General features: G+C 36.5%; 1 protein-coding gene across 9 annotated transcripts in view; it reads right to left on the reverse strand.

Moving 5' to 3' along the window:
* Positions 1-69: 69 nt before the first annotated feature.
* The window catches only part of gulp1b (GULP PTB domain containing engulfment adaptor 1b), a 48,054-nt gene continuing 34,688 nt past the window's right edge, over positions 70-13,435 (reverse strand). For 4 of the 9 annotated variants that reach the window (XM_058778166.1, XM_058778168.1, XM_058778172.1 and 1 more), the window contains 7 exons: positions 11,433-11,570; positions 11,224-11,340; positions 9,571-9,657; positions 9,108-9,293; positions 4,389-4,524; positions 2,338-2,432; positions 70-788 (listed from right to left, as the gene is read on the reverse strand). In XM_058778166.1, the coding sequence (XP_058634149.1) occupies positions 717-788; positions 2,338-2,432; positions 4,389-4,524; positions 9,108-9,293; positions 9,571-9,657; positions 11,224-11,340; positions 11,433-11,570 (831 nt within the window). In that variant the 3' untranslated portion in view covers positions 70-716. Of the gene's footprint in view, positions 789-1,625; positions 1,637-2,337; positions 2,433-4,185; positions 4,282-4,388; positions 4,525-9,107; positions 9,294-9,570; positions 9,658-11,223; positions 11,341-11,432; positions 11,571-13,435 lie in introns of those variants that run through there. The other 5 variants (XM_058778167.1, XM_058778174.1, XR_009271637.1 and 2 more) reach the window with 5 other exon arrangements.

The raw sequence follows: 13,435 nt of genomic DNA on the forward strand, positions 1-13,435 counted from the left end.
TGATTTTTACCATGAATAAATGTCTGAAAACAAGAACTGTTTTCTGTTAGTAGAGTTTGTGGCTGTTAAAAAGCACAAAGCTAATATAGTGTGCTATCAGTTTTCATTTATTCACCATCAAAGAGCAAGTGATACGCATTTAACAAATATTAAAACAGCCATCAATGAAAGTAAAAAGGATCTGCACATCTGGAAATATAAACCTCAGCAATGATCTTGCTGAACATATGAAAGACCCACCAGTTTTTGATTTTATTTCAAGGCTAATAAATCTATAACCCTGAAAAAAAATAGTTTAGATACAACATTAAAGTTTATGATTGCACCATTACAACATGAGCAACTGTCTCTGTAACCACCTTACCTTTTTCATAATTTGGTATAAAAGATTCTAAACACAACTTTTGGCCATGAATGAATGCAGTCTAAATTCGGTCAAAACTCTAGAAAATTCTAGAAAGGGCGTGCGCACATTTTGCGTTTCTTTCACTTCTTCAACAATTTCTGTTATAAGATCAAGAAGTTAAAATACACAAATCATAAAATGTATGTACAATCTGCTGATTTTATCATATAAAAATAGAAATGACCTCTACAGACCTTAAGGCTCCTGCTAAATTTCTTTCAAACTCAATTCAAAATAAAATATTTAATGTGAATTTTTTGAGGGTTTTATGGTCAAGAATCACAGCATATACAAAAACGTCTTTCCAAAATCAGCATCGGCTGTCCACCTGATCCAGGGTAAACACCGTCCCCTCTAGAGTCAGTCCCATTTGGAACCCCTCCTATGCAAAACAAATGCAAAAAAATAAACAAAACTGTGAGCTCAATATAAACACACAACAAGGTCACTGACGAAGCTAAATTAAGGTTTAGATAACACTATATAATAACTTATACTGAATAATATCATAACTTACATAGCAAAATGTAAAAACTTATATAATAACTTCTATAAAATAATTATCATAATGCATAACAGATTAGCAGTTTATATACATTTAAGATTCTTTAAAATTTTAAAAACCCACAGTAAATTCTGTTTTACATCGCACATGTAAGCATCACTGCAGAGTAACTCCAGCAGCATTTTTATTTTGTTTCCACTCAGTAGCCTAAGAAAGCTGCATCTCTGCATCTGTGGTTGTAAAATGTTGGCTTTCATGAATGCAGCCGCAATGCATGGAGCCAATAGTCACTATGAGTGCTAATTCTAACCGGATAGTGCATTCTTTTCTGCATGCACATTGCAAAAATAAGCTTAGGGCTGAAACTACTTGCAGCTGCACAGTACTGCTTATATGTGTGTATAAAACAAGTTTACTGTATGTTTCAATTAGTCTGAAAAAACACTGAGATATAACCAGCACCACACAGAATCTGCAGAACTAAACACCTGTCAATGACAGTTCTTCAAAGCACTTTGCCTCTGATGATTATACTTTGAAAGAACAAAGACAGTTGCAAAAGAAATTGTTGGTTTAATATATTAAGAGACATACAATAAAAACCAAAAAATAGACAAACAAAAGTCATGCTTGTAAATCAAAATATATATCTTGTAAAACCATATCAAAATACTACAGCACTGAGAGGTGAATCACAAATGAACATGTACAAACCATCTCTGCCGCTGAGAGGTTGGGGGTGGCATTCAGGGTGAAAGGAGAGATGAAGATTATTGAATTATTCAGGATTACAGGGTTTACAGACACAGAAGTGCAAATGACACTTACGGAGTCTAATAATCTCATAACAGGTACGATGTCCTCAGAAACGGAAACTTCCATAATCCTCTGGATTATTGAAATCGGAATTAAAAACGGTCTATAATATAGTGGGGTGAATGCTGCCAGCCAAATACTGCACACTTTGATCTAATAATATTGTCTGCCAATCATGTTGGCTGCTTCTGCTGTTTGTATGTTTATGACACATTACTAACAGCATTTCTCTTTCCTATATCAAGAATTCTGTCATAATCCTACTTCAAAGCATGTGAGCAACAGGTTCAAAATTATTTACACCATCATTTTTAGCAATCAAATTTGCACACTGCGTCAAATTTTGTCAAAGCCAAAATGAAAACTTTATGATACATAGTACATACACAAGTACCGTGGTACAGTTGTAATAAAGATTGTGCTTCAATCCTATAATGTTTAGTACTTGCATGGTATTACAAAAATAAAACATCTTTAACATAATATATTATTACCATATCGATATTTTTAGTCATCATATTGATCATTGATTTCAATATTGTTGCATATCTAAATGAAAGAAGTAAATAAACCAAAAAAAAAAAAAACATGAAAGACTAAATATTCTCACCTGCATCTCATCCAGTTTGGACTGGATGTCTGGGGTGAAGACAGCAGGTCCACAAATGAATGGATCAAATGGTTCTGCTCCAAACAGGTCTATATCTACAGCAGATCCAGACGATCTAGTAAATCATCTGTCATTTAGCAGACACTTATATTAAATGTGCAATAGTTCATGATCCCCCCTTGCAACTTAAAATTTATAACACATATATATATATATATATATATATATATATATATATATACACAGTCACGGCCCAAAATATCGGCACCCTTACAATTCTGTCAGAAAATGCAACCCTTCTCTCAGAAAACTGTTGCAGTTGCAAATGTTTTGGCACTCACATTTTTTTTTTTTTTTGCATTGGAACAACACAAAAAAACAGAGAAGAAAAGTCAAATCTGATACAATTGGACAAAATTATTGGCACCTTTCACTTAATATTTGGTAGCACCCCCTTTGGAAAAAATTACTGAAATCAATTGCTTCCTGTAACCATGAATGAGTTTCTTACACCTCTCTACTGGAATTTTGGGCCATTCTTTTTTTGCAAACTGCTCCAGGTCATTCAGATTTAAAGGATGTCTTCTCCCAACTGCTGTTTTGACATCTCTCCACAGGTGTTGTATGGGATTCAGATCTGGACTCATTGCTGGCCATTTCATAACTCTCCAGCGCTTTGTTTGTAACCATTTCTGAGTGCTTTTTGAAGTGTGTTTCGGGTCATTGTCCTGCTGGAAGACCCATGACCTCTGGTGGAGATGCAGCTTTCTGACACTGGCCACTACGTTGCGCCCCAAAATTCTTTGGTAATCATCAGATTTCATGATACTGTTCACACAGTCAAGGCATCCATCTTTGATCCTCCACCATGTTTGACTGCAGGGACTGTGTTCTTTTCTTTGAAGGCCTTATTTCTTTTTCTGTAAACAGTGTCATGATGTCCTTTACCAAAAAGCTCTACTTTTGTCTCATTTGTCCACAGTACGTTCTCCCAGAAGGATTGTGGTTTTGTCTCATAAGTTTTGGCTTTTTTATGCCTTTGTGTCAGCAGTGGTGTCCCTCCTGGGTCTCCTACCATGGTCCCTTTTCATTCAGATGGCGATGGATAGTGCGAGCTGACACTGTTGTACCCTGTGTCTGCAGATCAGCTTGAATTTGTTTGGAAGTTAATCGGGGTTCTTTATCCACCATTCAAACGATGCTTCATTGTAATTTTTCATAAATTTTGCTCTTCCGTCCACGTCCAGGGAGGTTAGCTACAGTGCCATGGGCTGTAAACCTCTTGATGATATTGTGCACAGTGGACACAGGAACATTAAGATCTCTGGAGATGGACCTGTAGCCTTGATATTGTCCATGTTTTTCCACAGTTTTTTCTCTCAAATCCACAGACAACTCTTTACACTTCTTTCTTTTCTCCATGCTCAGTGTGACACACAACACAAAGGTTGAGTCAACTTTTCTCTGTTTTAACCGGTTGCAAGTGTGATTACTATATTGCCCACACCTGTTACTTGCCACAGGTGTGTCTAAATACAAATTACAGGAGCATCACATGCTTGAAAAGCAATTATTTCTTACAATTTTGACAAGGTGCCAATCATTTTGTCCAGTCTATTTTTGAGTTCTGTGTGACATTTTATCAAGTTTGACTTCTCTTCTCTGTTTTTTTTTGTGTTGTTGCAGTGCAAACAAAAACAATAAGCACGTGAATACCAAAACATTTGCAATTGGAACAATTTTCTGAGAGAAGTGTTGCATTTTCTGACAGAATTGCAAGGGTGCCAATATTTTTGGCCATTACTGTATATATAAATATAAATTAATTTATAATTAATGTATACATACAAAAAATCTATCAGTGAAATTCTCAACCGCATACTAACAAATGTCTCCATTCAGCATCTATATTCTGGCTTCATTTGTTTTCAACCCCAATGGACCCTTTTATGGAGAAGCATATTACATTAGCAATTATGTATTTTGCCTTCAGGTGCTTGAAAATGTAACACATTCATCTAAGTGAGACAGCAGAAATAAAGAGCCCCCACCTCTGTCTTTTTTTGGCGGCAGGTACGGAGATGAGATGCCGTTACAGTTCAGTCGTCTTGTTATTGGAGATTCGGGGGTAAATGGAACCATATCAAATATGTCAGTAGAGGGCGCTCTAGCTTGTATGCTTCCAGCCTAACAATGTGGATATAAGAGTAAAATGTTAAATGCATCAAAACCAGTCCAAATGTAAGATAAGACTTCATCCATGTGATAAGCATTTAACTGTAAATTCAATTTATAGGCTAAATTTGATCACAATGCTTTTCTTTTTTTAGTAAGAACAAGGTTGAAACAGTGGTTCTCAAAAAGTGTGGAGACTTCCCTAGCTATTAATTCTTGTCAACATTCACAATTGAAATTTACCGCGCTCACTCTTAAAAAAAGGTTCCAAAAGGGTGTTTTTGCAGCAATGCCATAAAACAACCTTTCAGTGAACAGTTCCTAAAAGAACCATTTTGAAGAACATGTTAAAAATCTAAAGAACCTTTTTTGACTATAAAGAACCTTTTCTTTCATTTGAAAGGTCCCATGGATGTTCAAGGTTCTTCACAGAACCACTGATGCCAATAAAGAACCTTTATTTTTAAGAGGTGTTGATGCAAGAAACAAATAAGGTTTGTGTTAGTTTCTTCTTCTCTTAAAGGGATAGTTCACCTATCCTCATTTACTCATCCTCAAGTTGTTCCAAACCTGAGTTCCTTTCTTCCGTTGAGCACAACAGAAGATATTTTAAGAATTTTGGTAAGCGAAGAGTTGATGGCAGCCAGTAACTTTCACAGTATGGGGAAAAAATGCTATGGAAGTCAATGGCTACTGTCAAATGGTTGGTTACCAACATTTTTCAGAATATTTTTGTGGTCGACAGAAGAAAGAAACTCATATAGGTTTTAGAACAAGTAGAGGTTGAGTAAATGATGACAGAACTTTCATTTTTGGGTGAACGTACATTGAATTGCAGTTATGTAAGCAAACAACATTATCCCATACATGCCAGAATTAAATGGATGAGGAAACAATTTTGACTTGGAACGAACTTGGAACAAAGTCAGAATAATGCACATCATATGGACAACTTTTACTGTAATTTTATGTGCTTTTAAGAGCTTGACAGTTACAATCACCATCTTGTGTTTCACAAATGAAAACACTGGGTTTGGAGAAAAATTAAGGTGAGTAAATGTCAAGAATTTTTAAAAATTATTATTTCAGCCCAACTGTTCCTTTTATATTGCACCTGCAAAGCAGTATTACTTATTCATCTACTTCACACGTATTTTTTAATTCTTTGCAACACAGAAGTTATAGGCCTACATATAAAAAGTTACAGTCACGCTTCATTTTAAGGTCCAATTCTTGGAAATAAACAAACTAATTAACTAAAACTTTTGCCTCAATAAACTACTAATTTTCGGCTTATTAACACTTAGTAAGGTAGTTGTTAATTTCAGGTATTGGGTATTAGGGATGTAGAATATGGTCATGCAGAATATGTGCTTTATAAGCACTAACAAAAACAGACAATATGGTAATTATAGGTATGCTAATAAGCAACTAGTTAATTTTAACTAGTTAATTTTATGCACAAAATGAGCTCATTTCAAATTTGATGCCTGCTACAGGTCTCAAAATAGTCGGGAGGGGGGCATGTTTACCATGGCGTAGCATCTCTTCTTCTTTTCAAAACAGTTTGAAGACGTCTGGGCATTGAGGTTATGAGTTTCTGGAGTTTTGGAGTTGGAATTTAGTCCCGTTCTTGCCTGATATAGGTTTCCAGCTGTTGAAGATTTCGTGGTCATCTTTGACGTATTTTTCGTTTAATGATGCGCCAAATGTTGAAAGATCTGGACTGCAGGCAGGCCAATTCAGCACCCGGACTCTTCTACTATGAAGCCATGCTGTTGTAATAGCTGCAGTATGTAGTTTTGCATTGTCCTGCTGAAATACACAAAGCCTGAAATAGAAGTCGTCTGGAGGGGAGCATATGTTGCTCTAAAACCTTTATATAACTTTCAGCATTCATAGTGCCTTCCAAAACATGCAAGCTGCCCATACCGTATGCACTTGTGCACCCACATACCATCAGAGATGCTGGCTTTTGAACTGAAAGCTGATAACACGCTGAAAAGTCTCCCTCACAGAGTCCGTGATTTCCAACAAGAATGTCAAATTTGGACTCATCTGACCAAAGAACACTTTTCCACTTTGAAACAGTCCATTTTAAATGAGCCTTGGCCCACATGATACAACGGCGCTTCAGGACCATGTTCACATATGGCTTCCTTTTAGCATGACAGAGCTTTAGTTGGCATCTGCAGATGGCATGACGTATTGTGTTTACCGACAGTCGTTTCTGGAAGTATTCCTGGGCCCATTTAGTAATGTCAATGACAGAATCATGCCGATGAGTGATGCAGTGTTGTCTGAGGGCCCAAAGACCATGGGCATCCAACAGAGGTCTTCGGCCTTGTCCCTTATGCACAGAGATTTCTCCAGTTTCTCTGAATCTTTTGATGATGTTATGCACTGTAGATGATGAGATTTGCAAAGCCTTTGCAATTTGATGTTGAGGAATGTTGTTTTTAAAGTATTCCACAATCTTTTTACACACTCTTTCACAGATTGGAGAGCCTCTGCCCATCTTTACTTCTGGGAGACTCTGCCTCTCTAAGACATTCCTTTTATAGCTAATCGTGTTACAGACCTGATTTCAATTGACCTATAGGTAAGCCCCTCCCCTCGAACGCAGATGAGCCAATGGCAGTCGAGTATCAGTTGCACGGGGAGCGGAACTCGGACATCTTTAGGTTTCAGCGCCATAGAGAAACATCAGAAGATCCGAAGCTTGCATCGGTTTGATGGTGTTTACAAAAACTACAAAAAATGCAAAAACAATGTGCATATGGTACTTGTAACACTGATTCCAGGTATCCTGATAGGATAGGCAATATAATTTATTTCCTGAATCCAATTTATTTTATTTCCTAAATCCAAACAAAACAGAGCAAAATGTCCCTAAGCATTCAACCCCAATCCAAATGAAGACAAAAACTTTCATTTTCTGGTTGTCATACACTCATTAAGTTACAATTTTCATCTGCTCAAGCAGAACGTTAATGTTATCTTGTGCTTCAGAAAGGTATCTCTGGCTAAAACAGCTAACGTTAAAGTTAGTAAGTCCATGCTAATGTACAAACCTAAATAGCGGACTGTTCTCACGTGTTGTACAGTGTAGGTCAAAAACACTAAATTTCACTGTCTCTTCATATTAAACTGGTTAAATGTACATTAATTTAATCATACACTGCGATACATGAACAGTGCTGATCCTGCATGTTGTCATCCGCGATCATGATGACCGACCGTAATATGAGACTTCTCTCGCTTGCATTGTGATCTGTAAACCCTCGCTTCGAGTTACCCACGTATTTATTTTTTAAATATTTTATAAATCCCTCCATGGAATATTTAATTCCCATTTGGTGGTCTTTTGTGTCCAAAATTGTGCAAAAACATTGTGGGACAAGGTTTTCACACTGCAGATGTCATTGTAAGACAGTGAGCAACTCCGTTTGTTTGTCCGAGGGAGCAACAGTAACTAAGGGGGGCAGGGCTTACCGATAGGTCAATTAACTTATTTAGTACGCTAGATGTTCTCCCAGCTGAATCTTTTCAAAATTTATTGCTTTTTCGGCCCTTTGTTGCCCCCATGCCAACTTTTTTGAGACCTGTAGAAGGCATCAAATTTGAAATGAGCTCATTCAGTGGATTAAAGTGTAAAATTTCTCCGTTTAAACATTTGTTATGTTCTCTATGTTCTATTTTGAATAAAATATTGGCTCATGTGATTTGAAAGTCTTTTAGTTTTCATTTTATTCAAATTTTTAAAAAGTCCCAATATTTTCGGAATTCGGGTTGTAGCTTACTGCTTTAATTAAATGAATAAATATACATTTTTACATATTTGGTATTGTTTAATATTGAATATGGGGTGTGGCTTTCAAAAGCAGGTGTCACCAAAAGATTTGAGAACCACTGCGTAGACAATAGTTCACCCATGGTTTGTTCTGAATAGAACTATCCTATGGTTTCAGAAGACTACATAATAAATAAATAACCACTTTTATGGTATCTTTATGGTGCTTTTTGTTCTCATTTTCTGTCATAGTATGGAAAAGTGCAGTCTGGACATTCTAAGACATTCCTTTTATAGCTAATCGTGTTACAGACCTGATTTCAATTGACCTATAGGTAAGCCCCTCCCCTCGAACGCAGATGAGCCAATGGCAGTCGAGTATCAGTTGCACGGGGAGCGGAAGTCCCAATATTTTCGGAATTCGGGTTGTAGCTTACTGCTTTAATTAAATGAATAAATATACATTTTTACATATTTGGTATTGTTTAATATTGAATATGGGGTGTGGCTTTCAAAAGCAGGTGTCACCAAAAGATTTGAGAACCACTGCGTAGACAATAGTTCACCCATGGTTTGTTCTGAATAGAACTATCCTATGGTTTCAGAAGACTACATAATAAATAAATAACCACTTTTATGGTATCTTTATGGTGCTTTTTGTTCTCATTTTCTGTCATAGTATGGAAAAGTGCAGTCTGGACATTCTGCAAAATAACTCCTATCCCTTGTTTGAAGTATGAAAATTTGTAATTGAATCACATGCAAAGTGCACTGTGTAATTTTTTGTGTACGAGACATTTACACGAGGTCGTGGCACGATGTAACCACTTGTGGGCTGTGAGTGGGTGGGCTTAGCAGGAGGCGGGGTGAGCAAGCTTGCTGATTGGCTGGAATCGGGTGAGCTGACAGGCGTTAGAGTGACAGAGGAGATCTCTAGGCTGGACAGTGATGTGACATCATCACCACACCAGGACAAGGCAGACGGCTTCTGCAAAATGTACGGCTCATTAGAGACATTAACATGCAGGTGCTGAAAAAGGGCACTGGGGGTTGGGGAGAGAGACAGAGTGTGAGAGAGAGAGAGAGAGAGAGAGAGAAAGATAAGATTGGAATGGAGAAAAAGGGAAAAACAAATGGCGGGGTAGATAGAAGAGAAAAACAAACACATTTTGATGGACTGAAAGAGAACTGAATCATTGAGATTGGCAGGAAAGAGCAGCATTCAACTGGAATGATAAGCAAGTCTCATTTCCTACTGAACGTACTGGCGAGCAGCGAGAATCCATCAGCTGATCCTCCAGCTCCTTAAGCTTCTTCTTCAGTTTGGAGTTCTCCATCTCCAAATCCTGAATCTTCAATTAACATAAGCACATTGCACAAAAAGATTCACATTTTCATTTGTCAATCACATGAAAACATTCTACATAAGTCTTTGGAATACGGAACGCCTCCGCAGCTTGCTCACGGGATTATGAGCCAGTGAAATTCTGGTTACATTTCTATCTATACTCGTATTTACACTTCAAAGGAAGCTGAGTTTTAAGCGGCATACAGTATAAATTATGAAAAGGAGCATTTATACAGTCATTGTAATGCGGCATACAGTAAATATATTTACACTGGAATCAGAATTGGGGGAGAGCTAAATCTCTGATTTTTCTGCACAGCCGTCAAAAAGATCGAAAGCAGCAAAAGTTCCCATTGTGTTTCATTTAGGTTGATCAACTTTGTCTGAGATATTTATCAAAAAAGTAATAATTGTTGGTATGGGCTTTTTGCACATTTACTAATGCCATGCGGATTCCAAGATTGACATTAGCAAAGTCTGTAGTACACAAGACTCAAACTTGTTAGATGAAAGCTATTTATTGACAACAACTCAAATAATAAGTTCTTCCCCCTTTCTAAACCCTTGTGTGCACCAGTCTACAAAAAGTTTGCTCCCAATATTTCCCCAAGCACTGTCACATCCATATTTTCCACTGTTTTTCTTATTTACCCCGATTCTATACAAATCATTTAAAAACAACTGCAAGCTTTCCTCCATGTTGTTGTTTGTTGACATGTTTCCAAGAATCAACTCTCAAACTGATGGGTGTTTCTTCAACTTCAGGCACTTTTATGTCTCAGGGGTTGATTTTTATAAAAACTAACAGCTTTTAACTTGGAGATGATATTAAAAAAGTCTTGGAAACTTTTTAGGAAAACTTTGCTTCATCATTTACTTTTATGTATATGTTTTATCATTTTACCCTTGTCTCAGACCCACATTCTATCTTAAACTATTAAAATCCCTAACACAAAAAATAATTATTAAATGTGAAATATTTTATTAAAAGTTAAAAACACACTAACAATTTCAGTATTTATTGTGTGAAAATTACATTTAAAAAGACCCACAATTGTAATATAGCCTCTAATGACGTGTACTTGGTTACCAGAGACAGCATGCTTGAGATTAAATAATATTTGAAGAAAACACAAAAATCAAGGTAAATATCAAGAATATTTTTTATATGAATTAGACAAATTATGCAAAAAGTTTGAAAATATATAATTGTGTATTCATGATACACGCTGTATAATACGTGCTGTGAAACCATAGCAATATAAAAAAAATATTTTCCACCACCATCATTTCCATCACAGAATGCTGTTAAACATAAAATAAAACTGAGATGGAGGAAATTTTCATTGCATTCAGAGAATCTTTACTGTTGGACAAATGAAATAAATAGTGAAAAGTGTGTTTAGTGTGGGTTAAAGAAAGCTATTTTCTAAAATTGCAGAGGGCAATTTTGTTGAAGTGCCCATAGTTGAAGAATCCCCCTGGTTTAAGTTTGTTTGAGTGAGAATGTATTCTGGGCTCATATCTACATCTCAAACATGTGAGCAATATTCCAAGAACATAATCTTACTCGTTTCTGAAGGTTTCCAATCTGTTTTCTTGTCTCTACATCTTTTCCACCAGACTCTAGGAACTTTTTGTAGGCGAGATCAAAGGCTTGTCCAATAGCAAGAGTGATCTCCTCCGCCTGGGTGAGATTTGCACACACTGCTATCATTAAGCAAATCAGCTTTCTTGTGCATGTAACTTTTGTTAGATATTACAAGTGTATTTACTTACACATTTTTCACTGTCAAACACGTAACACAGGTGTTTCTTCGTCTCGGGTTCTGTGCAGATGAAGGTGAAGATTCTTTTATCTGTTTTGTCGTCTGCACAGAAGGACATTCTGTGAAGTTGGCAGTTATGCTGCATCTCCTGGAACAGGATGGAGAGTTGAACTCAGATGAAAAGCTCACTGGTATGACTGACCTATTTTGAGGCAAAAAGGAACAAATCGAAAACAGCCTAGAGAAAAATATTTTTAAGTGTCTCGGGAGAATGAACTGTGTTCTCATTTATGTTTCAACAATTAGGTTTATTAACTTTTTTCAGATGTTTCTCCAAAATTAATTAAATAATTGATACAATTTTTGACACGAACTTATGCATTTTACATGCATAAGAGGTGCATATTTATATTCTTTTAAAAAGTGGTAGGGATGGGGGAGCGAGAATTATGAACTCATTACATTGGGTGTTGAGACCACAATAATTCTTGCTGACCAATTCATTTAATTGGACCTAAAATAACGTTGTTTTAAAAGAATATTTCACCCAAAAATGAAAGATTGCTGAAAATATACTCACCCTCAGGTCATCCGAGATGTAGATGTGTTTGTTTCTTCAACATAACAGATTTGGAGAAATGCAGCATTACATCACTTCCTCGCCAATGGATCTTCTGCAGTGAATGGGTGCCGTCGCAGTTTAATTTAATCAAGACATTTTTAAGTTCAGACATTTTATAAGTGTAAACATATATGTCGGTGGATTTTGATGCGAGAGGACAACAGTAGATTTTTAAGTGTTATGGATCGGAGACTCATATTTTGGCCAGAAGCGATGGATTAAAGTTAAAATGTCTTAATGATGGATTTCTTTATTACAAACATGCAGCTTTTCACTTCACAAGATGTTTATTGATGGACTGGAGTCGTGTGGATTACTTGTGGAATATTGATGTTTTTTATCAGCTGTTTGGACTCTCATTCTGACGGCACCCATTCACTGCAGAGGATTCATTAGTGAGCAAGTAATATAATGCCAAATTTCTCAAAATCTGTTCCGATGAAGAAACAAACTCATCTATATATTGGATAGCCTGAGGGTGAGTATTTTTCAGCAAATTAAAATTTTTGGGTGAACTATTCTTTTAATAAAGCAAAATTGCAGATGTTTGTCAGTGTATGTATATCAAAAGCGGGGACATATGCTTTTTCTTTTGTGATTTCACTGAGATGAAAAGCAATAGACTGGAGCATTTGTCTGTGTGTAGTTCTGTGCACAAGAACACTGCGTTGTTGCCTTCAGCCACAGATAACAGCCTCAACAAGCTTTCATCAAAACATTCATAATAACACTTTCCAGCTCTGGACTGCCACCCATTTTATGCACATGCACGAAATGAAAACCCAGTTTGACAACTGTAGATGCTGAATTGAACTCTTTCAAGATCTGATGGGGAATGAAGCTTATTACTATATTAACTGTTTACAGTATTCACAGTGGACTAGTACATTTATTGTCACTTGGATGTGTGATCCCTCATCTATAAATTAGATTTCATGACAATTAAGTTTGTTATAGTTCTCAATGGCCCACTCCCAAAATCCATTTTCATATACAGCCCCAAAATCAACATCCACAAAAGATATTTACATGGACAAATGCAGTGTTCAAGTTAAGTTGAAAATGAGGTTGATGAATCGTACAGTAAATTCATTATTGAACTGTAAATGATGATTGATACAGTTTATTGATGGAAAAGTGTTTGTTTCACAGCTGATGTCCTCTCACTCATTCACACTGACAAGCATTACAGCATAAGTCTAAGGAGGGATACTGCAATTGTAAATTCACTTAGTGTTTGAAATTTCCCCGTCTTTCCCCTTTGAGCATTAAATGCCCAGAAGCAATCCTGATGCCCAGAAGCGATCGCCTTTGGTTATTACCGATTTCCCATGAATGTGCAGATACTGTGATTCTATCTACAACACCAACTCACGTTACACATGACAGCA

Source organism: Onychostoma macrolepis, chromosome 06 (genome assembly GCF_012432095.1).
Source record: "Onychostoma macrolepis isolate SWU-2019 chromosome 06, ASM1243209v1, whole genome shotgun sequence".
Classification (NCBI taxonomy): domain Eukaryota; kingdom Metazoa; phylum Chordata; class Actinopteri; order Cypriniformes; family Cyprinidae; genus Onychostoma; species Onychostoma macrolepis.